The 25,671-nt window shown below is 37.7% G+C and overlaps 1 protein-coding gene, 1 non-coding gene and 3 pseudogenes across 2 annotated transcripts; 2 read left to right on the forward strand and 3 right to left on the reverse strand.

Annotated features, from left to right (window-relative positions):
* The window catches only part of LOC146887186 (receptor-like protein EIX2), a 52,394-nt pseudogene that overhangs the window by 7,727 nt on the left and 18,996 nt on the right, over positions 1 to 25,671 (forward strand).
* LOC146887187 (uncharacterized) overlaps positions 185 to 25,671 on the reverse strand; it is a 28,518-nt pseudogene continuing 3,031 nt past the window's right edge.
* On the reverse strand, positions 6,829 to 20,869 carry LOC146887188 (uncharacterized; annotated as a pseudogene).
* LOC146887189 (uncharacterized) lies at positions 10,068 to 11,265 on the reverse strand. Its single transcript, XM_085672333.1, has 5 exons — positions 11,050 to 11,265; positions 10,811 to 10,972; positions 10,632 to 10,736; positions 10,302 to 10,556; positions 10,068 to 10,219 (listed from the first exon to the last, which is right to left on the reverse strand). Exons 1-4 carry the CDS (start codon positions 11,181 to 11,183, stop codon positions 10,475 to 10,477), a joined length of 483 nt encoding a protein of 160 aa, XP_085528459.1. The 5' UTR covers positions 11,184 to 11,265; the 3' UTR covers positions 10,068 to 10,219; positions 10,302 to 10,474.
* Positions 20,220 to 20,326, forward strand: LOC146887190 (small nucleolar RNA R71). The gene has a single exon (XR_014994710.1). It is a non-coding gene; the product is annotated as a small nucleolar RNA R71 (small nucleolar RNA).

The raw sequence follows: 25,671 nt of genomic DNA on the forward strand, positions 1-25,671 counted from the left end.
TTGAAGTTCATAAATTTGTTTTGTACAGAATTTCCTTTTGTATACAATGACTTCTTTGTTCAACATTTACTGTACCATGATTTTCCTACATAGCAGAAAATAACATAAATCAATTGATATATATTTATAACAGTTTTAAAATGAAAAAAAAAATAGAAATGACATACCTATAATTGATTTCTTTTCAAAGAGTTTCAAAAATTTCTTTGTACACAACGTTTTTAGTTGTGTTTGTTACCTTTCCATCTTCATCCAATATAAGTATTTTTAATCCTCTTTTGGTCTTGACTCTAGAAATAGCAACATATAGTTGGCCATGTGTGAATACAGGTTGTGGAAGATAAAGGCCGACTCTAGAAAGTGTTTGTCCTTGACTTTTGTTAATCGTCATTGCAAAGCATAAAGATATCGAAAACTGTCTTCTTTGAAATTTGAAAGGCAAACCTGAATCAGATGGCACTAAATCCATTCTTGGTATAAAAATCCTGTCACCAATGTTTTTTCCAGTAATTACAGTTGCACATATTAGATTCTTGCCTAAATGGTTGACTTGCAATCTTGTGCCATTACATAGACCTTTGGCTTGATCAATGTTTCTCAAGAGCATAATTGGAACACCTGTTTTCAACTTCAGTTTATGATTTGGTATCCCTGAACATTTTATATCATTTAAAAATTCAGATGTAAACCATTCAGATTGCACTTCATCTTGTTCATCAGATTGGCAAGGTGTATCTGAACTTAAATAAGTCACCTCTTCACCACCAATTAAAGACAATATGAAATCATTTACTTGCTCTACAGAATCATTTGTTGGGCACAAAATTGCTCCATCATCAAAATAATTAGGATTCAACATGTTAACCACAAATTGAGGATAGACAAATTCAACCAATGACAATAAAGGTAAATCTGTGTTTGTAATCAAGATCTGTTCTGGAATTTCAACCATGCACTCACCATTTTCATTTAGATCCATTTTCCCGTCTCCAATGTTCAATATCCAATCAGCAAATTCTTGAATATGATTGGCTGTTTTAGTATTTGATGTAGTACTTAATCTCATGTTCTTGGATAACTTTAGCACTTTACAACAATTCCATAACTCTGAATAGTTGATTGATGATTTTATGATATCAAACCTAGATCCTTTTTTGATAACTGGTAGAATTTGTCTAAAGTCACCTCCCAAGACAACTGCTTTTCCACCAAATGGTTTGTCTTTATTGGCATCATCAACATTTCGCATAATATCTCTTAGTGTTCTATCAAATGCCTTAAAGCACATTCTATTCATCATTGGTGCTTCATCCCAGATAATCAAAATGGTTGCCATAAGAAGTTTTGCCCTGAGACTACCTTGTGCTATGTTGCAAGTTGATTCATCATTAATTAACAGTGGGATGCAAAAGGTAGAGTGTGTTGTTTTTCCACCAGGAAGTAATAAAGAAGCAATTCCACTTGATGCTACGTTCAAAACAATCATGCCCTTCCTTCTTAGACTAGCCGACAATGTCTTTGTTGGCCTCTTGGCAAGCGTACCAAAAGTCAACTGTAGTATAATGATTTAAAGTAGGAGTGTCGAACCCACGAGGAACGGATTCAGTTAAAATAACTAATTATCTCGATCAGCATATATATACAAAGATTTTAATTTGATTTGACATTAACTATTGAATGAAATTAATATAGTAAAAGCAGAAAAGTTTAGAAAAATACAGTAAAAGAAACTGGGATTGAATTTCACCTATCTCCCTTGTCTGTAATCTGGATGAATATAATATATAACATCTGAAAATACCAATATTGATGCACACTCAAAAATCATTTATACTGATCCCTCGCGTATAAAATTCATAAGATTAGTTTCCTGAATATTGATTCCTCACATATTCAACAAACTATCCAGCATTACGGTTGAGTGTTAAAAGCAATTGATATATTGAGATCTATTCCTAGCATCACAATATATCAAGTATCATTGTTCAAATCAGATTTTCAGAAATACTTTCCAGTCAGATCTAAAAATCAAAATCAAAACATCTATTGATCAGATAGAAATAAGCATTAAGGGCAAAACAATAATACCAATACTGAGTAAAACAGAAATGCTATATATAAATATCACCAGATTACATCCAAGTTCGAGTAGATTACATTCAATCCCAAAGGAGAAGATTAGCCACTCATGGTAGCCAACAAAATCCTATGAGCTAAGAAGAAGAATAAGAAAATGAGAAACTGTGATGCTCCTGGTAGCAGCTCTGCAGCACGGACCTGTTCTCTCCCAAAATTCCCAGCTGATTTGCAGTTCTGAACCTCCAAAATATATATACAGCCCGAACTCTCGCTTGGGCTACTAAATCTCGCTTGGGCGAGATAGAGTACTTCAGCATGAAGGAAGGGTCTCGCTTGGGCCACTCATTCTCGCTTAGGCGAGATAGATTTCTTCACGTTGAAGGAATGTCTCGCTTGGGCGACCATGTTCTTGCTTAGGCGAGAATTGAAAAACTGGGCATGGCTTGTTCACGAAATCTCGCTTAAGCGAGATCAAGCTCGCTTGAGCGAGAAAGGCGGCAAGTGTCTCGCTTAGGCGAGAAGACTTTAACTTTTGGGCGAGCTTGTCCTAGCTTGAGCGAAACACCTTAGTTCTGAGCGACCTGTAGCAGATTTTCCTCCTTTTCTTCTCTATTTCTTGCTTTCTCCTTCACTCTTCTTGAGTTCTCTTTAATCTCTCCTGAAAAACACACAAAATAGGATCAAATGATTTCTTTAATTCAAAACTTGGAAGCATGTGATTGAAACTTAGATTTAGGGAGAATCAATATGAAATGAACACAAATTTAAAGTATAAGTGCCAGAGTTTGTTATGAATCTTTACTGAATTTTGGCACTTATCAACTCCCCCCAACCTAGCATCTTGCTTGTCCTCAAGCAAAGTAACAAAATCAACAGCCATTCAAAACTAAAACTGAAATTGGTTATTGAGAAATCATTTTCACAGTTCCTGTCCAGACAACTTTTGCATTCCAAACCATAGATTCAAAATCAGAAGCAAATGGTGAATCTAATTATCAAACAACAGTAGGATAAGAGTGCAGCTAATTTTTCAGGAAAACCAATTGTAAGAACAAATGATTCTAACCAAGGAAATTCTCTCTTAAATCTCACAGGCATGTGTTTTTCTCATTTTCCACTGAAATTGAACAAATCAACATTGTCAGTCATTTACAATTCAACAACAAACACACAATCAGCATGGATCTTAAGGTCTTTTCAAGGTTGTAATGAGGCTAGGCTTTCAAGAATAATGGTTTTTCAAGATCACAAAAGCACAACTTAGAAAAGAGAGCATAACTACAATTCAAACCCAATTTCAATTCTACTCTCCATTCCTCACAGTTCAGACCTCAATACACCAAGTTTCTTTTTCATTCATTATTCACTCTTATCTCTTTTTGTTGTTTTCTTTTCTTTCCTTTTTTTTTTAGTAAATATATACATTCCTACACAATACTAGAGAGTGAATTATGATACTCAGCCCTTTTCTTCCTTAAGTGCAATTCTACCAACCAATTACCCTTATAGTTGAAAAATACACCTATGCTCTCTATCCCTAAGTGTGCAAAGGGAAAGGATAATAATTCAAGTTTAAGGTTAAGGTGCATAAGTCAAACAATTAGGCTCAAATAGGCTATCAACAAAGGATGATTATTTACAGGTTGGCTATTTGGCACTGAGTTATAAATTCAACAAAATTGCCTTAATCATTTCCATGCTTCAATGTGATGTTATTAAATGAAAACTCAAACAATATCAATTTGTCAACAATAGTGGAAACACTCAAACTGTTTAAGGATTCACACACTCACTGGGTTTTCTGGTTTATTTCCTTGGTATCTCACTTGTTGTTACAACTGATTATCTTGACTAACTATGCAGCACTAATATCCTAATTTTGTTTAATTATGAATTCAACCAAAATTTCCCTTTTTCACCTCTGTGTTCAGTTCACTCAGTTGTTCTAGACTCAGGATACTTACTGAAATCAGATTTCTCTTTAACCAACTTCCTCAAGAAAGATTTTCAAAATGATTCCCAAAAAATTTTAGTTGTCTCTAAGTATTATGCACAAAATACTAAGCCAAAAGGTAAAGTTAAACAGTTAATTAACTAGAAAATATAACATTCTAGCCAAAACAACTAAAGCAAAATAGTAGTAATTACATAAATACTGCAGAATACTAAAAGAAAAAGAACAATGAAACCGTATTTATAGAGTTTGAAGAGTGGAATGGTGCTGTGAATCAATCTCCTCCAAAATCAATCTCATCCTCAATGTCTGCTCCATCTGTGTCAGCAGCTCCTGATGGTCCCTCACCTGCAAGAGGTCCACTTCCCCCTGGGAAAATAGGACTGTCCCCAGGCCACTGTAGACAAGTGAAGAATTCTGGTGGAGTCATGCCTGGGTATGGTCCGCGGACATTCTGGTAGAGGTACTCCTGAAGATGGAGTTGTCCTCTATGAATGGAAGCATTTTGCTGGTGAGTGTGCTCCATCTGCAACCTCAGATATCTCATCTGCTCAAGCAATTCATTATTCATGTTGAGTTGAGGTTGCTGTGGGGGCTCTGTTTGTTGTTCTTCCATTGCTGGGTGGTCTTCAGCTGGTTGGTCTTCAACTTGTTGGTCCAGCTGGGGCTCTTCTAGCTGCTCCAAGTCCTCTGGGTGGGTACAAAAGTGTTCAATGAATCTCTTGGTAATTGAAGGTCGTATCTTTTCAGTTAGTTCTACCTCCACCCCTTGTTCTTGGCAAAGAGCTATGATCAAAGCCGGAAAACCCAAAGCACCTTTTGCCTTGTCATTCCTAGTGTTGACTTCGTATCTCACAAATTTGTGGATTTCTTCAGAGATAATTGTGGCGACGTCAACAGTCAGATCCTCCCTCATTATGCAATAAAGGAGATGACATCTAGGGACGTTCAAGTCTGACACATGGCCAATGGGCACTATGTTTGCAAGTAAGAATGTGGTCCAGACTTGGGCCAAGGTTTTCATATCCCCTCTTAGAATTCTGAGAGGATTTCCAGTGGGTCCGACTTGATAAGATCGGTTGGCAGCGCATATAAGGAGTGCTACTTCATTTTCATCATAAGGTTCATGACTCCTCCTTCTTGTTGTAAAGTCACAGCGTTGCCCTGGTTGTAGAGGTAGTGGATTACCAAGGAATTCACTGATGGCAGCTCGATCATAGTTTACCCACCTCCCCCTAACTTTAGATCTCTTTTCACCAGGATTGTCCTCAGAATAAGCATTTGCATAGAACTCTCTCACAATCTCTGGATCAAATTTGGGAAGCGGGTCAGCCAACTTCATCCAATTCCTCCTGATAAGGCCATTCAAGAATGGATCATATTCATCTGGAAGTAGGACCACCTTTCTTTCTTTGATAAAGACCCAGTTCTTTATCTTCTCATACCGTTCTTCTCTTTCGGGGTCCCTAAAACGGTTGCTTATTGGCCTTTCAGGAGAAGAGCTACTTGCACGTCTTCTCCTCTTCCCTTTGCTGGGTTCAGTAGTGGGAAGTCTAGCTGTTGTCTTTGTTCTAGCCATGGACCTGCAAGAATGAAATTCAACCCACCAAAAGTATGCCAAGTCAGCTTTCACAACTTAAATGACCAACCAAGACGAAATTAAGTCACACATTTTGTCAAACAGTTTGAATGCACTCTTAAAATATGAAATTTTTGAACCAATTCGTGCATAGACAACCCACATTATTCTGTAACAGTATCAATTCACATTAAAACTCACAATATAACACAAAACGCATCAAAACAGATTATGGTACTGCCTAGGGTTTGCAAGAGCACAAAAGCGTGACTATGCTTGATGGAAATGTAGAGAATGAGGAGTAGAACTTACCTTGAAGGGAAATTAGCAAAAGGAGCAAGAAAATTTTGAGTTAAAATGCAGAGAAAAGACTGAGTGATGGCGCGCTCAAAGCTGAGGAGGGAAGAGTTCTGGGCGAGAGTTATGAGCAAGGGTTTGGGGAAAGAAAAGTGAGTGAATTTTGTCCCTGTCCCTAACTTAAACGCGAATTATCGCTTAAGCGACTCAGTCTCGCTTAAGCGAGATGAGCGTGAGAGGAAAATTCAAAAAGTCTCGCGCAGGCGAGACTGTGTCGCCCAAATCACCTCTGGTGCAGGGCATTCTCGCCCAGGCGAGCCACTACTCGCTTAAGCGAGTATATCAGCAAAATTGGTTGGCTCAGGTTCTGCATATCTCGCCCAGGCGAGACATGTTTAGCTTGGGCGAGATTTCATGCAGTTTTGGAACACCCTGATTTTACCACTTTTTAATTTTTGGTTCAACTTTCACACACTCAATTCATGATCCTTTGACTCCAAATAACTCAAAAACACACATCAAATCATACTTCAATCAATTCTCTATCATTCCAAGAGGTTTCACATCAACAAACTAAAAATCAAGCTATCAAACTCAAATTTCCCAATTTGGCCAAAATAAGGCAATTTTTAGCATTTGATGATCTCAATTCTGGCACCAAAACTCATTCCCATGCTTAAAATACCAGTTTTGTTTGAAAACAACCAAAATTGCATGGTTTGCCTTATTGAGATGATTGGATGCTAAAAACTTACCTTTTACACACGAACATAAAAGTATACACACAAACACATAATTACATTCACAAACACATTTAATCACACAAAAGATGAAATTGAAGTGCAAAAACATAATTAAAACACTGGGTTGCCTCCCAGGAAGCGCTTGTTTAACGTCACGAGCCTGACGCCTGTTTCATTTAAGGTTCATCCAGTTGAATGATTGTGGCGAGCCTATCAATCTCACCACCAAGATAGGGCTTCAACCTTTGCCTGTTTACAACCCAGCTCCTTTTAGATTCAGGATCCTCTTGTTCAATGGCTCCATAAGGTCTCACATTTTTGACAAGAAATGGTCCTGGCCACTTTGATTTTAGCTTTCCAGGGAATAGCCTCAACCTGGAATTGAACAATAACACTGATTGACCAGGATAAAATTCTCTTTTGAGAATTTTCTTGTCATGATACGCTTTCATCTTTTCCTTGTAGAGCTTAGAGGACTCATAAGCGCTGAGTCTCATTTCCTCCAATTCTTGCAACTGTAATTTTATCTTTTCTCCTGCTGCCTTTGGATCAAAATTCAAGAATTTCAAGGCCCAGAATGCCTTGTGTTCCAGTTCAACCGGTAAGTGACATGACTTACCATATACCAGCTGGAATGGGGATAAACCTGTGGGAGATTTATAAGCAGTTCTGTAGGCCCAAAGTGCATCATCCAACTTCATTGACCAATCTTTTCTTGAAGATGCCACAGTCTTCTCTAGAATACGCTTGATTTCCCTATTTGACACCTTCGCTTGTCCATTGGTCTGTGGATGATAAGGTGATGCAATTTTATGCCGCACTCCATAATGTTCCAAACATTTCTGAAGTTGAGCATTGCAAAAGTGTGAACCACCATCACTAATCAACACTCTTGGAGTACCAAACCAGCAAAAGATGTTCCGTTTGAGAAATTTGATTACAGTTTTGGCATCGGCCTTAGGAGCTGCTACTGCTTCAACCCACTTCGTCACATAATCAACTGCCACCAAAATGTATTCATTTGAGAAAGAAGATGGCAGTGGTCCCACAAAGTCGATTCCCCAACAATCAAAAGCCTCGACCTCTAAAATGATATTCAGTGGCATTTCATGTCTTTTTGAGATTCCCCCTATTCTCTGACAGCTATTGCAGTGTTGCACATATTTGTGTGCGTCTTTGAATAAGGTGGGCCAATAAAATCCAGATTGGAGGACTTTTGCAGCTGTCCTCTCTCCATTAAAATGCCCTCCATATGGGGAACTATGACAGTGCCACATAATGCTCTTTGTCTCATCATTGGATACACACCTTCTCAACAACTGATCAGCTCCAATTTTGAACAAATGAGGATCATCCCACACATATTGGTGTGCATCTTTCAGGAATTTCCTCTTCTGGTGCCAATTAAAATCTTCAGGTGACCCCTGCAGCTTTGAAATTGGCCATGTCAGCAAACCATGGCCTTTCTTGCACCATCATCAATTTTTCATTAGGAAACTCCTCCTACACCTCTGATTGAGTGTTGGTCACCTCAGTATTCACCAATCTAGATAAATGATCAGCTACAAAGTTTTCATTTCCCTTTTTGTCCTTGATCACCAAATCAAATTCCTGCAACAATAAGATCCATCTAATTAGTCTTGGTTTTGAATCAGATTTGGTTAACAAATATTTAATTGCAGCATGATCAGTAGATACAGTGACAGATGAACCAATCAAATATGCTCTAAATTTTTCCAATGCATAAACTATAGCTAGCAATTCCTTTTCAGTTGTTGCATAATTAATTTGAGCTTCATTAAGGACTTTGCTAGCATAGTGTATAGCATGAAAAACTTTGGATTTCCTCTGTCCTAAGACTGCTCCTATGGCATAGTCACTTGCATCACACATTAACTCAAAGCCTAAATTCCAATCAGGAGCAATTATCACAGGAGCTGAAACCAATTTCTGTTTTAACAATTCAAATGCATGCAAACATTCAACATCAAAATTAAAAGGTGTATCCTTGTTGAGCAGATTGCTGAGTGGTTTGGCAATTCTGGAGAAATCTTTGATGAATCGTTTGTAGAACCCAGCATGGCCTAAAAAACTCCTGATACCCTTTACATTTTTGGGTGGTGGCAGCTTTTCAATGATCTCCACTTTAGCTTTATCAACTTCAATACCTTTAGCAGAGATTTTGTGGCCCAGCACCACACCTTCAGTTACCATAAAATGACACTTTTCCCAATTTAAAACCAGATTAGTATCAACACACCGCTTCAGTACGGTGTTTAAGTTTTCCAGGCATTGATCAAATGAAGCCCCAAATACAGAGAAGTCATCCATAAAGACTTCTATGCATTTTTCCACCAAGTCCGAGAAAATTGCAAGCATGCATCGTTGAAAGGTTGCTGGTGCGTTACACAATCGAAACGGCATTTTCCTGTAAGCAAACACACCAAAGGGACAAGTAAAAGCAGTTTTTTCTTGGTCTTCTGGATCCACTGCAATTTGATTATAACCAGAATATCCATCCAGAAAACAATAGAAAGCTTGCCCTGCTAACCTTTCTAGCATTTGATCCATGAAAGGTAAAGGAAAATGATCTTTCCTAGTGGCCTGATTTAATTTTCTATAATCTATACACATTCTCCAACCTGTGACTGTTCTAGTAGGAATTAATTCATTTTTATCATTACAAATAACAGTTATACCTCCTTTTTTTGGAACTACCTGGACCGGGCTGACCCAGGCACTGTCGGAGATTGGATAAATCATACCTACATCAAGTAACTTCATTACTTCTTTCTTGACCACCTCTTTCATGGTTGGATTCAATCGCCGCTGAGGCTGTGCTCACCAGTGCAGGAAGGGCCTTTGGCAGCGGTTGTTTTTAATATTCTGCACCGGTTCAGGAACCGAAGCATATTGGGGCGAGGCCAAAAGGTCATAGCTTTTGGCCTCGGTTAAGAATCGAAGCCATAGAGGGAGCTTCTGCCTCGGTTTTCAAGGCACCCGAGGCCATAGACCCTGCCTTTTGCCTCGGTTTTTACTGCACCCGAGGCCATATGGGCCTTTTTTCTTTTTTTTTTTAAATTCGAGAACCCTTTTGGCCTCGGTTTTTGGTGCAACCGAGGCCATATGGGCTTCTTTTGGCCTCGGTTTTTCTTGCACCCGAGGCCATATGTGTTTTTTTTTTTTTTTTTTTTTAAATTCGATACTCTTTTGGCCTCGGTTTTGGCTTCACCCGAGGCCAAAAGCACCCTTTTTGCTTCGGTTCTGGTATGAACCGAGGCCTAATACTCTGTTTTTTTTTTTAAATGCAGTTTCTGTTTTGGTGTTATTCCCACATTTAAACCTGCAAATTTTGTTCAGCACCCAACACAGACCAGAATAGACCAGAACAAAATAGTTTAAAACACATCCACAATTCAAATTCATTTAAAAGACAATTACAAATCATTTACAATCAAGATACATGTTCTAATCAATAGTATTGTACATTTCAATTATATATTTGGCACATGCTATCCTACCAAACTTGATGGACTTTGCGGGAATTGCTGCAGGACTCTTGAATGTCTACAAAATAATAGATTAAGTTAAGTTAGTATATAAAAAGGAAATATTGCAAAGTATTCATTTTAATTCAAAAATATATTACCGTTTCCCAATTTGTTGTAATACGAGCACGCACAGTGGTTGTCATCCATTGCATTATATAGTAACCGCACTCATATGAGCCGGTTTGTCTATTACACTACATTATATTAACAACGTTACAATTAATTAATGAAGAAAATCAAGCAAACAATCATGAAGATATGGATAGAAATATCAAACCTGGAGAGAACACCATACAAGACCTTTTGCCTTAGCCGTTGATCTCCCTAACAACATGTTATGTGCAGCAATTGAACTATGATATAGGGAATAAGTTAGGATATTTTTATATAACATGTCATATTCATAAGATTGATATTGAGGTTCTTACCAATCTATCACTTGTCTAAGATGGTTGGGGGGAGGGCGATGCAAAGAGCAAAACCACACAGCAAGGTTCTCCCTTAGGGAAACCACAAGTAACTGCCAATGACGCCTGATAAGAAAATAAATTCATTGTTATGCATTAAAATGACTTATTATATTCATAAGTTAACAAAAATGACTTACCCAGCAAGATAAGGGACAAAATAAATTTCTTTTCCACGTTGAAAGCATTTGGTCACATATGCTTGAATGTCATCAAACTTGTTGCCTTCATGGGTGAGTTGGGGGTCTATAAACCCATATACATCATTCAGCCCCATAGTTTCAGTGACACCAGACAGATACCTAAACCAAAAATTGATTTGATATAAGTAAATACATAAATATATCAAATAACTATATATAATGACTAAAAGACTTACATCATCCATAATTGAATAATGGTAATATTGAGTTCTTCTTGTCCTCGTGCAAGCTCCAAGACATCTTGGGAATGCAAGTAAAGTGGGATGTCAAGATCTCTCCCAAAAATGTTAGCATCCCAAGGAACCTGCATCGGCTTATCAGCTATGATTTCTGCAAGTTGGAGCAATGCACCAAGAGGATCATCCAAAGAGAGAAGAATCTTCTTTGATTGAGGTTTTTCCTATATATTGATGCAATTTCAGTTAAAATGGAATATAATTTAAGTTTGAATATAATAAACATGTAAACTTAAAAATGTAGTATATTTGTGGGTTTAAGAGTCTGTACCGGGGGGTCAGTATCAACCAAATCTCTAGGCCAGGCGAGGAAACACTGGAATGCCTGTGCCACAGTATACACCTCATCTGTTGGCACAGGAACTAAAGCATGCGGCATGAGAACCTCCTCTACCGTGACCTTAACCTCATCCTCTGATAACTCCATGCCATGAAGAATTGTGGCTGCCTCAAATACTTTTCCACGAGCCACTAGTGTCTTCTCTGTACCATCCCAAATATATAGCTGACATGGATGAGTGTCATCCATGTCATCCCCGGGTGGAGCTGAACAACTCCCCTTTCCGCTTCTACCTGTTAGAGCCAACGATTTATTAATGTTATTCAATTACTTTATTAAATATCATTTATTCAATTCATAACTTATAGAAAACAAATTTACCCGTGGGAGGCACAAATGGGTCTAGTTCTGGCGGATGATCCACTGGCGAACGAATGCCATAATGCTCAAATTGGCGCATTAGTTCTTCTCTCACTTGCGCCGTGATCATTTCCTTTAGTCTTTGTTCATAATCAGCACCATGACTGCATGAAGACTGACGAGAGGAGGAACCAAAAAATTGGCGTATGCCGACTCCTGATCCAGCACCACGCACACGTCCAGGGTGCTCAGGTCGTCCAATTGCAGCAGCAAGTATGTCATGACGACCTTCTGGAATGAATCCTCCTTGGGAGGTCTGCTCAACCAACGAATCCTACAAGGTAACAAAAACATTTATAAATCAAAATACAATATAAAACATGAACGAGCAATTTAGATAAGAATTGTATCTTACAATTTTCTCAGAGATTTCTCGTGCAGAGTCAGAAGTGTAGCTGCCTGATGAGCGTAAACGGGCTAACTTCCACTTCTGATGACGTGATGGTGGTGAAGGAGGCTCAGTATCTTCACCCTCAGAAGGTGGGGGCCTAGATTTTTTCTTTTCTGTCATTATCTTCTCTTCAAGTTTTCTATACCCACCACGAGATAATATGTGCGGGTTTGTATTTTGAGCACTTATGCTTTGAGCCTTTTTCCTCTTGACCTGTAACATATAAAACCCATTTTATGAATTAGTTAAAATTTTGCATAATTATCAATTGTGCTATTCATGATTTCAAATAAACATATCTGCCATCCCTCAGATGTCCGAAGCTCAAGAAACTGACGCCATGTGTCTTCATCAATCCAAGTGTAATTCAACAATGGATTTTCATTCTTTTTATGTCCAAAGACATACCTTGACGTCAACTTGGTCTTAAAACCACGAAATTTCTCAGCCACCGATGACAAACATTTTTGTCTTAAGGTCGGCACATTTGGAATATCAAATGTTAGCTGCAATATAGAAAATGTCATCAACAATATTTATCATATTATCAACAAAGTCAAAGTATAACTTTAATAACATTAATATTAGTTACCAATAAATCTTGCCATATCATTTCCCGATCAACTTCAGTGACATGATCAAAAGATGGCGTAAGGATTGATATTCTCTCTCGTGCCAACATTCCTAAATAGCTTTTGAAGACGTCCCCAGAACGACCACTAGGTTCACCAGTGTCGACGTTAATATCAACATGTGTTTTCTGACCTTTAGCTCTTCTAATTAAGAGCTCTCTCAACCTAGTGGCTCCTCTAGTGGGTCTCTTAGTAGGTGCTTCATCCTCTGATGAAGTATGTTCAGCCATGTATCTTTGAAATGAAAACATAAAAAAACATTAATAAGCAACTGACAAATTAATATATAAAACATTATTTAACAAAACACCTAAATGTTAACAAGAATATGAAATTCATACATAAAGTTATTGATTGGTCATATGTATATTCCTTCATCGTGATCTTCTCGAATTGCATGTACATCATCAACTAGATGGATTTCATCAATATTTGTCGTTCTTCTAAATGGATGGGTGACAGCAATATTAAGATCACTCATATTCTCTTCATTAGGATCAATTTGTTTTTTTCCATGAAGAGCGACAAACCAATGTTCAGACGCAGGATCTTTAACATAGAAAACCTGAGATGCTTGTTGTGCCATGATAAATGGCTCGTCTCGATAACCCACCTTTCGAAAATCCACTAGAGTCATTCCTGATTCATCTATTTTGACACCACTCTTATTGTCAATCCACTTACATTTGAACAGTGGAATAGTAAACATGGTATAATCAACCTCCCATATCTCTTGTATTACACCATAGTATGTCATTGATCCTACTACGGGATTTTGGTCTTTAGATGTAGAAAATTGTAGCGACTCGGCTTCAAGACTGACTCCACTATTTTGTACTGTGCTTTTATCATCAAGACACTTTGTATAGAATGTGCAATTATTGATTTCATAACCTGTACAATAGATGACATCAAATTTCAACCCATTTGCTAACCACATCAAAGTCTCAGAGCATTGCGCATCTTTCAAAACCTCAGATTTAAACCAAGGCATGAATGTTCTATTATGTTCCATCAAATGCCATTTCTCTGATTGTCTTGGATTGTTCTCTTTCACAATGACTTTGTGTGCAGATAAGTAAGGCATTACCTCATTTGTGTTGTTCAAAATGTATAGGTGTGCTTGCATCAACTCTTCGCGATTTTTGGTAACCACACTCACACCTCGTATGCTGTTACTTATAGAACACCTGTTCAACCATGATCTGTGAGGAACTCCTATCAGTTTTGCTTTTGCCATGTAATCTGAACAGAATTCGACACTTTCTTCAGCAATATATCTTTCGATCATTGAAGCTTCTGGACGATATTGATTTTTCACATACCCTTTCAAAATCTTCATGTAACGTTCAATGGGATACATCCATCTTAAGTATACTGGTCCACAAAACTTGATTTCTCTCACCACATGAACAAGTAAATGTACCATGATGTCAAAAAATGATGGAGGGAAAAACATCTCTAGCTGACACAAGATGATAACAATTTCGGCTTGAAGTTCATCTAACTTTAAAGGATCAATGACTTTGCTACAAATTGAAGAGAAGAATGCACACAAACGCGTTATAGTTTGTCTAACATTTTTGGGTAAAATTCCACGAATAGCTACAGGTAACAATTGTTGCATTAAGATGTGGCAATCGTGAGACTTGAGGCCAACAAGCTTCAAGTCTTGCATGGACACTAAACTCTGAATATTTGAAGAGTATCCTTGAGGTACCTTGACACTCTTTAAACATAAGCAAAAACTTATCTTCTCTTGTCTGGACATAGTGTAACATGCAGGGGGCAAATAAGTGCGCCTACCAACCTCCCTTGGTGCCAAGTCTTCTCGGATCTTCATTTCAACCAAATCCAAACGAGCATTTACTCCATCTTTTGTCTTTCCCTGAATGTTGAGTAGTGTACCAATCAAGCTATCACACACATTCTTCTCTACATGCATGACATCTATGCAATGCCTAACTTCTAACTTCGACCAATATGGAAGGTCAAAGAATATTGATTTTTTCTTCCAAGGGCTCGATGCAGATGACTTCTTGGACGTTTTACCAAATACATGATGTACTTTATTAACTTTTTCATGAATTTCAATGCCAGTTAATGGAGTTGGTGCTTTGTCATTCTCTTGATGTCCATTGAATGCTTTCTTTAACCTTCGATAAGGATGATTAGCTTGTAAAAACCTTCGATGGCGCAGATACACGGTCTTCCTTCCATTTTTCAATTGATGAGATGCAGTGTTTTCTTCACATATAGGACATGCTTTATGACCCTTGACACTGTACCCTGACAAATTACCATAAGCTGGAAAGTCATTAATGGTGCAAAATAACATTGCATGCATCATGAAAGTTTCAGAAGCAACAGCATCAAATACTTCAACACCATCAACCCACAACACCTTCAAGTCTTCAACTAGAGGATTGAGATATACATCTATGTCATTTCCAGGCTGCTTTGGACCAGATATCATCATAGACAACATCATGTATTTTCTCTTCATGCAGAGTCCAGGAGATAAGTTGTAAATGAATAATATAACAGGCCAACAACTGTGATTTGTACTTAAATTACCAAATGGATTCATTCCATCGGTAGCTAAGCCAAAACGAATATTTCTACATTCTTCACCGAACTTGGGAAATTCCTGATCAATATTTTTCCATTGCATTGAATCAGCTGGATGATGAAGGAGTCCGTCACATCTTCTCTCAGTTGCATGCCATCTAAGGTTTTTAGCGTCTTTAGGATTTGCATACAAACGCTTAAGTCTAGGCACGATTGGAAGGTACCAGACTACTTTCAAAGCAGATCCTTCCTTCTCTATTTGACCATTATCTTCACTGTTTCTTTTCTGCTTGTACCGTGATGACCCACACTTTGGACATTTTTTCAAATCTTCAAATTCTTTTCTGTATAATATGCAATCATTAGGACATGCGTGTATCCTTTTATACTCCATACCCATCGGACAAAGAATTTTCTTGGCATCATAGTTTCGAGTGGGTAGAGTATTTCCTTCGGGAAGAATTTCATTTAAGAGCACGAGCAATTCTGTGAAGCTTTTATCTGTCCAACCATTGGTCGCTTTCAAATTCATAAGTCTTAAAACCGCTGATAATCGCGTGAACTTAGTTGAACCAACATACAGCGGAGTTTCCGCATCAGCAGACATCGTCTCATACACATGCGCTTGTGCAAAAGCTTCTGCGCCAACATCCCGTATCATGTCCTCTATATTGTCTTCTTCTACTCGCTCTTCACATCGCTCTTCACATCGCTCTTCCCGTCGCTCTTCTCGTCGCTCTTTCATAGAGGAATTGGCAAGATATTCAGATCGAGAAACAGTTGGAATGTGTATTAATTCGCCGTGCCATGTCCATATTGTATAACTTTTAAGGAAACCATCACAAATAAGATGTTCCCTAACTTGAGTTGCATTCAATTTTCTTCCATTCAAACAGTTGACACACGGACATCTGAACTTCACCTCATCATCACTTCTCCCCTCATAACGTTGCGCAAATTTTATAAATTCTTCTACTCCATTCTCATACTCAGCGCTAATACGTGGTAAACTAATCCAATCTCGATCCATACTGAAATTGCGTGAACAATTTCAGTAATCTTTGAATCAATGCTCACGTCGTAATCAAGGTGTGACCCTATCCCATTTAAGAAGATTCACTTTCCTTATTTTATTGGTACATATTACTTTTAAAATACATATCTTAAATTTCACGAAATTTTGCCAGCATTACGCATTGGCCTTCAGGATACACGAAATGAAAGTGATTATAAACCACAATCAAATATGCACCCGAAGATCAATACAAAACGCAATTGACAAATATTCATGAATTTTAAGATATGTATTTTAAATATATATGCACTAATAAATTACTAGAAAGTGATTAATCTTCTTAAACTGTCCAATCGGACAATTCAAGATTCAATACATTTAAATTATTAGTATTGTATCCCCTTATATCTAATTTTAAAAAAATGTAATTTTTTCAAAATGAAAACTCGGGGACAATACATAATTTACGTATTGAATCTCAAACGGGAAACTAAGGCTAACTCACATATAAGAAAAACAAACAACATGTTTTAACAAATAATTAATAAAATATATAAAGCAAACAACAGATTGGCATCGTAAAAATATTAGAATTAGGAACCTGGGAGCGCGTAAAAAGAGCAGATGACACTGGAAGATGATGCAATTCAACGCGTTCGAAAGCTACAAGAGATAACAAAAAACACAAGAGAAAGTCATAAGTAACAAATAAAAGCAAAAACAACAATTTCCTTAACATCATATATTACCTTAACATCATATATTACCTATTTACAATGCTCTTAAATTGAGACTCAATCTATTCACAAAATTAATCAAAACACTCCAAACAATTTCTATCTCAATCCAAATTAACACTCACAATAACTAAAATTTAAAATTAACATACACAAAAACAGAAAATCAAACATACACAAAAACAGAAAATCAAACAAAAACGCGTTGAAAATTTACCTTAAAAAAAACCGCGGCGCGACAATTGCGGCAAAAGAACCAAAATGTTCGCGTGGTGGTGAAGGGACGCAGCAGCGTGGCCGGAGGCGAGACGACACGGCGGCAGGGGGCTGGAGACAGCGGCGGAAGTCGCGGAGAGAGCGCGAGACAGCGGCGGCTGGCGTGGATTTCTCGCCGGAAGTCGCGGAGAGAGAACGCGACGTGCTTGCGTGGTTTTCTCGAAGGGGTGGCAGTGGTGGAGGAGCGAAATGGAGGAGGAGCAGCGCGAGATGGTGGCCGGCCAGAAATGCAGAGAGAAATCGAGAGAAATTGCAGAGCTGCGCGCGCGAGGAAGAAAGGGGGTGCTGATTTGAGCCCTAATTAAACCTTTAGGCCTCGGTTCAATTTAGAACCGAGGCATATAACACCTTTTGGCCTCGGGTCCCTACCACCCGAAGCCTAAAACTACTTTTGGCACCGGTTATAGGCTCAACCGAGGCCTATCAGTCAAAGCGAGAATGGCATTTTTGAAATTCTGGGCATCCTTTTTGGCTTCGGGCCTTCTTAACCGAGGCCTAATAGGGCTTTTGGCTTCCGGTTTTTTACAACCGAGGCCTATAGTATGTTTTGGCAGCGGGTGGTTAGTGAACCGAGGCATAAAAGTTGCCTATAATTGCAAAATTGCCACCGCGCCATTATAGGCTTCGGTTCCTGGCCAACCGAGGCCTATAAGGCGAGGTAAAAATCCAATTCTGCACTAGTGGCTACAGGCTTGTAGTCTTGCTCCATATGAATTCTGTGCATACAGTAGGATGGACTAATTCCTTTAAGATCAGATAAAGTCCAACCTATTGCACCCTCGTTGGCTTTAAGGACTGAAATCAGCTTTTCCTCTTCAGAAGCCGTTAAAGCACTACTGATCATCACTGGTTTGTTACCTCCATCTGCAAGAAAAACATATTTTAAATGAGGAGGTAATACCTTTAGCTCCAGCTTCTGACTTTCAGTTCTATTTTCTTGCTGCAATTTCTCAAGTTGTATATCATTTGATGCAATTTCTTTTGCTGAATTTAGATGTGTCATGTATTCATCAACTTCCTTTTCTTCATCTTCCTCCAGATCATCACAAGCACCAATCAAAGCTTTTTCCAATGGGCTTGCCTTTGCTAATTGCTTCCTGGATGATAGAAAAAGTTCATCTATCACATCCATCCTGAAGCATTGTTGCTTGTCCTTCGGATGCTGCATTGCTTCAAATACATTAAAGTTGACTTCATCATCTTGCACCCTGACCTTCAATTTGCCATCATCAACATCAATAATGACCTTGGCCGTCTTCATGAAAGGTCTTCCCAGTATTAGAGGAACTTCAGTGTCTTCCTCAATATCCATTACTACAAAATCAACTGGGAACATGAATTTGTCAACCTTAACCAAGACATCCTCTGCCACACCATAGGGATACTTCATGGATCTGTCAGCTAGCTGTAATGTCATCCGTGTAGGCCTCACTTCCAGATCTCCTATTCTCTTTAGCATAGACAAAGGCATCAGATTTATACTGGCACCCAGATCAAGCAATGCCTTTCCCACTGGTAATGTCCCGATTGTAACTGGAATAGTGAAGCTCCCAGGGTCTTTAGATTTCTGAGGTAATGATTTCTGAATTATAGCACTACACCCTGCTTCAAGCTCCACTGTCTCTTCAGAGAATCTTCTCTTTTTTGTTAGGAGCTCTTTCATGAATTTTGCATATGTCGGCATCTGCTCCATAGCCTCCACGAAAGGGATGTTAATCTGCAGTCGCTTGAAAATGTCCATGAATCTTGCAAACTGCCTTTCCTTGTCTTTTTTGGAGGGATTTTGAGGGTATGGTAGGCTCTTCAACTGAGGTACCTGTTTCTCACCCTTCTCCCTCTTTTTCTCCTCACTTTTATTTTTTTCTTCCTCTCCTTCTCTTTTATTTACAAACTCTCTTTTATTTTGTTCTTCCTCTCCCTCACACTCATTTTTTTCATTCTCTCTCTCTTTTTCCTCCAACACCTCCTCCTCTACACCCAGGTTGTCTCCAATCCCTCTTCCCACAACTTTACCACTTCGGGTGGTAATAGATTTACAATGCTCCTTGGGATTAGTCTGTGTGTTGGCTGAAAATTGACTTGTCTGCTGATCTGATAATTGTTTCGCCACTGTCCAACATGTGTTTCGAGATTTCTAATTGAAGCTTCTGTATTTTTCTGATTAGTCAAAGAAGCTTGCATAAACTTTTCTAAAGTATCCTCCAGTTTAGATGTTCTGTCATGCACCGAAGGATAATGTTGTTGCTGTTGTTGATAAGGAGGCTGTCTGTTTGAAGGACCAGTATCTTGCTTCCATCCAAAATTCTGATTTGGATAGTTTCTCCACCCCTGTGAAAAGTTATTATTGTTGGAGAAATTTCCTGGTCTTCCTTGGTTGCTCACATATTGAACTTCTCCTTGTGAGCTACTCTGATAAGAACAATGACCATTTGGATGATCTCCTCCACAAAAGTCACATCTCATGGGTTGTTGACTGGGAGAAGTTTGTACAACTTGCAACTGCTCTGGCAATTTAGACATCTGCTTCGTTAGTGCTTCAATCTGTTGAGTCAGAATCTTATTCTGAGCTAAGATCGCATCTGTAGTACTAAGATCAAGCACTCCCTTCCTCTGAACAGTCTGCCTATTATGCTGAGCTTGATGATCTGTGGATGCTAATGCCTCAATGATTCTTTTTGCTTGCTCCGCATCTACACTCATCATTGTTCCACCTGCTGCTGCATCTAATATCATCTTGGTGTCAGGCCTCAGACCATTACAGAATATGTTCAACTGAGCAATATCCTCAAATCCGTGATTTGGGCATTTCCTCAATAAGGAATTGAACCGCTCCCAAGCTTCACAGAATGGCTCATCTGGTCCTTGCCTAAACGTTGAAATATCAGCTTTGGCTTTGATGTAGCGAGACGGTGGAAAGAATCTGTTCAAGAATTTCTCCTCAACATCCTTCCAACTGTTCAAACTCTGATTTGGATGTGACTTAAGCCATTCCTTTGCTTTACCTGCCAAAGAAAAAGGAAACAAACGCATGTATACATGCTCAAGATCTCCTTCTTGAAAGCCCATGGTTCCTATCAATTCATAGAATGTAGAGAGATGAGTGTATGGATCTTCATTATCCATTCCAGTGAATTGATGAGAACTGATCAAGCTGAGGAAAGCTGGCTTCATCTCCAGAGTTTTGGTGGTGGATGGTATTGCTATGCTAGAAAAATATCTCGGCCCTTGTTGCATAGCATAGTCTCCAAGTGTCTTCCTGGCTGGAGCTGGTCTTTGATTCTCCATGTTTTCTGATTGAGGTGTGATGGAAGTACTGGAAGATTCTTCCCTTGTCTTTCCTTGCTTCTTTTTGCTTTTGCCTCTATTCCTTCTAGCTGTCTTTTCTATCTCCGGGTCAAATGCTAATCGATCTTCAGGAACCTGACCTCTTAAGAGCATAAATCAAACAACTCAAGCAAGGATTAGTACAAAGGAAAAATTTAATAAGCTATCTAATAAAGAAAAATATACACAAAGCTTGATGAGATAACTAGAAATTTCAAAAGAACACTGTTCCCCGGCAACGGCGCCAAAAATACTTGATGGCCTCTTGGCAAGCGTACCAAAAGTCAACTGTAGTATAATGATTTAAAGTAGGAGTGTCGAACCCACGAGGAACGGATTCAGTTAAAATAACTAATTATCTCGATCAGCATATATATACAAAGATTTTAATTTGATTTGACATTAACTATTGCATGAAATTAATATAGTAAAAGCAGAAAAGTTTAGAAAAATACAGTAAAAGAAACTAGGATTGAATTTCATCTATCTCCCTTGTCTGTAATCTGGATGAATATAATATATAACATCTGAAAATACCAATATTGATGCACACTCAAAAATCATTTATACTGATCCCTCGCGTATAAAATTCATAAGATTAGTTTCCTGAATATTGATTCCTCACATATTCAACAAACTATCCAGCATTATGGTCGAGTGTTAAAAGCAATTGATATATTGAGATCTATTCCTAGCATCACAGTATATCAAGTATAATTGTTCAAATCAGATTTTCAGAAATACTTTCCAGTCAGATCTAAAAATCAAAATCAAAACATCTATTGATCAGATAGAAGTAAGCATTAAGGGCAAAACAATAATACCAATACTGAGTAAAACAGAAATGCTATATATAAATATCACCAGATTACATCCAAGTTCGAGTAGATTACATTCAATCCCAAAGGAGAAGATTAGCCACTCATGGTAGCCAACAAAATCCTATGAGCTAAGAAGAAGAAGAAGAAGAAAATGAGAAACTGTGATGCTCCTGGTAGCAGCTCTGCAGCACGGACCTGTTCTCTCCCAAAATTCCCAGCTGATTTGCAGTTCTGAACCTCCAAAATATATATACAGCCCGAACTCTCGCTTGGGCTACTGAATCTCGCTTGGGCGAGATAGAGTACTTCAGCATGAAGGAAGGGTCTCGCTTGGGCCACTCATTCTCGCTTAGGCGAGATAGATTTCTTCACGTTGAAGGAATGTCTCGCTTGGGCGACCATGTTCTTGCTTAGGCAAGAATTGAAAAACTAGGCATGGCTTCTTCACGAAATCTCGCTTAAGCGAGATCAAGCTCGCTTGAGCGAGAAAGGCGGCAAGTGTCTCGCTTAGGCGAGAAGACTTTAACTTTTGGGCGAGCTTGTCCTAGCTTGAGCGAAACACCTTAGTTCTGAGCGACCTGTAGCAGATTTTCCTCCTTTTCTTCTCTATTTCTTGCTTTCTCCTTCACTCTTCTTGAGTTCTCTTTAATCTCTCCTGAAAAACACACAAAATAGGATCAAATGATTTCTTTAATTCAAAACTTGGAAGCATGTGATTGAAACTTAGATTTAGGGAGAATCAATATGAAATGAACACAAATTTAAAGTATAAGTGCCAGAGTTTGTTATGAATCTTTACTGAATTTTGGCACTTATCAGTCTTCCACATAAAAGTCTTACCTGTACCACCGTAGCCATATAAGAAAAAGAATCCTCCCTTCTTTGAAAGAACTGCTGTCATGATATCCTGATATACATGAATTTGTTCATCATTCAGTGCTTTAAACAAACTGTCATGTTCTTTCGCCATGTCTTGTTTATTATATTGCAGCTCATCAACAATAAATCTATTATTGAATGTATGTACATCTGAAAGATCAAGTTGAGGTAATGAAGGATAATCTTTCAAACTTCTACCATTTGACATTAGCATTTCCTCTATTTCCAGCAGACATAGTTTTTGTAATTCAGCATTCTGAATTTGAAGTCCTGCAATAAGTAAATTATACAATTAAAATATATATATATATATATATATATATATATATATATATATGTATAGCAAATTTAAAAAAAAATATGAAATACCTGGTAAGTTCATCTCCTTCCTTTTTTGGTACAAAATTCCATCACATAAGATACTCCAAGTAGAATTCCAAACTATATCTGGTTTAGAAATTGTATTCATCGACAACAAAGTAACAAATAATCTTCTAAGTTGATACCCAGAAGCAAATTCACTTGCTTCTTTGATTGCATCAATATATTCTTTGTCGTCAGCCAACAATCCCAAAACATAGCAAGCTTCTTGGTATGTTTCATAATACTTTCCATCAATTGTCTGAATGCTTTCATAATCAATACAACCTTTTTGAATGGTCAGTAATATCCTCAAATAATAAAGTTCTCCAGAACCAGGAGGAATATAAGTAAGTCTACCAATGTTGTAGCCTTTCTTCCTTGGTTTCCATTCTTTTTCTTTGGCAAACCACACAAATTTGCTTGGAAATTCTGAATAAGTCAATTTTTTTCCTTCCTCATAAACTTTATTAGCCTCAAACCAAGCTAGAAACATTGTGTTAGCATTTTCGTATCTGTTGAAGACCACATTAATATCATCATCATCTTTAAACAAAGCTGATTGTTGGCCAGGAAGATGAAAGGTCAATCGCTGAACAGGAGGCCATCTGTGGTGGATGTCAAAAGCAAATATTCTCCAAGCAGTTTCACATGGTGATAGATACCTACAATCGTAATACCTTTTGCTCTCATCAATAATGGTTGATTTTTCAGACTGTGCAGAGTTGTTGCTTATTTTAAGAGTAGCTCTATCGGGACCTTTGTTCACATATTTGAACAAATATTTAATTGAATTGGTCTTGTTGCAATACTCTGTATTGACGTGTGCTTGATACCTCATTAGAAGTGGTGGATTGTAAGGAACAACACTTCTATTATCCAGCTTAATTCCATTCTTCTCAACAAATCTACCATTATCAAGTCTTCTATAGCATGGATATCCTTCTTCATCAATTGAAGTCGAAGATGTGAATTTTTTTGGATAAAATTTAAAACATCTTCCTTCCTTCATGCAAGGTGAATTATGTCTTGCAGGTCCGCATGGTCCATGAATCATGTAACTTGAGACAACTTTTTCCAATTTGGGGTACAAATCAGCATTTGGCAATTCAGCTGATATTACTTTATCAATATCAGTTGAATTCTTCAACTTGCTTTCTCCATCCAACCATAAAAGTATATGTGCATGAGGTAAACCTCTTTTTTGGAATTTTACTGTGTACATTCCTGCATATATAAATAAAAAATAAATATACTTTTCAGAATCTAATTTAATATAAATTTATATAATGTATATTACTTCATATATAACATACCTGCAGTGCTTTTTCCAAAGAAGTCATTTTTCTTAAAATCTGTCATCATTTCATCCAGCTTCATCTTGAACACTCTACATACAATATCCGGTCTATCCGAAGCTGATAAGCCTTTTGGTAAGACAAATTCTTTTATTTCACTCCAATTCACATTACATGTTATAGAAATGAACAAATCCGGATATCCAAATTTTTTACAAATTGTCATAGCATCTTGACAATTGTTGAACATGTATCTGGTACCACCAGTGAAAGAAGCAGGCAAGACAATACGTCTTCCAATTAAAGAAGGATCTGTCTCTCCTCTATTAACAGCTTCTTGTAATCCATTAAGAATATCACAGCGAATTAACTTCTGATTCGCTCTGATGAATGACAACCTTTGGGCTTCAACCATTGTATAGCAATCGACCAGAAACTGTTGGAACAATATGCATGCATTCACAATATTTCCTGCTTCTACAGCTCTTTGTTGTATTCTAAAGGCAATAAATTCTCGCAAAGAAATTCTAACTCTTACCCTGGATTTTGTTTTTGAATGAGATTCTCTTATTGGGATATCCTCTTGATAACCATCTTCTCCATATGGAAACATGAGAGGATATTGCAGTGGAATGAAAGTTGTGTGAGTTTCGTGCAGTCTGGTTAATTCACTAGAACATTTTTTGACCACTATATCTCTGCCTACATCCATATTGCCAAAATCACCAACTATAAGTGCAGCTATTTCATCACATGAAGGTGTATTGTAGACTCTAGGGTCTTTGTTTCTGCCTCTAAATAGTCTTAACGTGAAATCTGATTCCATATGTTCCAGTGACAAATCTCTTACTCTTCTAAAAGATTTCACAAGAACATTGTGATTGTCAATCATTTGAATCAAATCAGCAACCAATGATTCATCTATAACAGATTCCTTTGTGTTTGAACTAAAAAATAATAAAGAGAATACAAGTCAACACATGTATTTAAATATTTCATATAATGAAATTATTTAATATATTCACTGACCTGAAATGCTTGACTCTGTTAGTCATTTCATTTTCGGTATCATATATGTACAGCTGTGCAAACTTTGGCTTTGATTCATGCTCTGGCAATAAACTGCCAATACGGTGATAGTTCTGTCCATTCAGAATAAATTGTGGTGGAGCAGAACCATTGTTCATTGAATTATCAATCTTACCACCAATTGAAGTAAATGAAAACATGCTATTGTATACTCTTATGTTTTGTAAAAATGATTTGCTTCTCTAATCTTCACCATTTAACAAACCTTCAAGAAGATTAGGGGGTCTTTTTAATAGTGGAATTTGGACTTTTCCCTTTTGATAACACAATGAGAATTCAACTCCCTTTAAGGTGTTACATTTTTCTGCTCTTTCTTCATACCAAAGTTGAGCTTGACAGTATTGGCATTCCAAGCAAGGTTCTCCAATATTGAGCAATTCTGAAAATCAATACAAAACATTAGAATGAAAATGCGAATATTTTAATCTGCAGTTATATACAATTGTGTTGGACATTATGTACCTTGTAA

Source organism: Vigna unguiculata, chromosome 4, assembly GCF_037176805.1.
Source record: "Vigna unguiculata cultivar grain cowpea cultivar isolate G323 ecotype 2 chromosome 4, ASM3717680v1, whole genome shotgun sequence".
In the NCBI taxonomy this organism is placed as follows: domain Eukaryota; kingdom Viridiplantae; phylum Streptophyta; class Magnoliopsida; order Fabales; family Fabaceae; genus Vigna; species Vigna unguiculata.

Excerpts from the sequence above, each read along its gene's own strand:
- LOC146887189 (XM_085672333.1), bottom strand. The coding sequence starts at position 11,183 with ATGCAGGTTCCTTGGGATGCTAACATTTTTGGGAGAGATCTTGACATC. Across the intron at positions 10,973-11,049 it reads ATTATTCAATTATGGATGAT|GTATCTGTCTGGTGTCACTG; the intron begins GTAAGTCTTTTA and ends TTTTTGGTTTAG. Across the intron at positions 10,737-10,810 it reads TTTGTCCCTTATCTTGCTGG|GCGTCATTGGCAGTTACTTG; the intron begins GTAAGTCATTTT and ends TTTTCTTATCAG.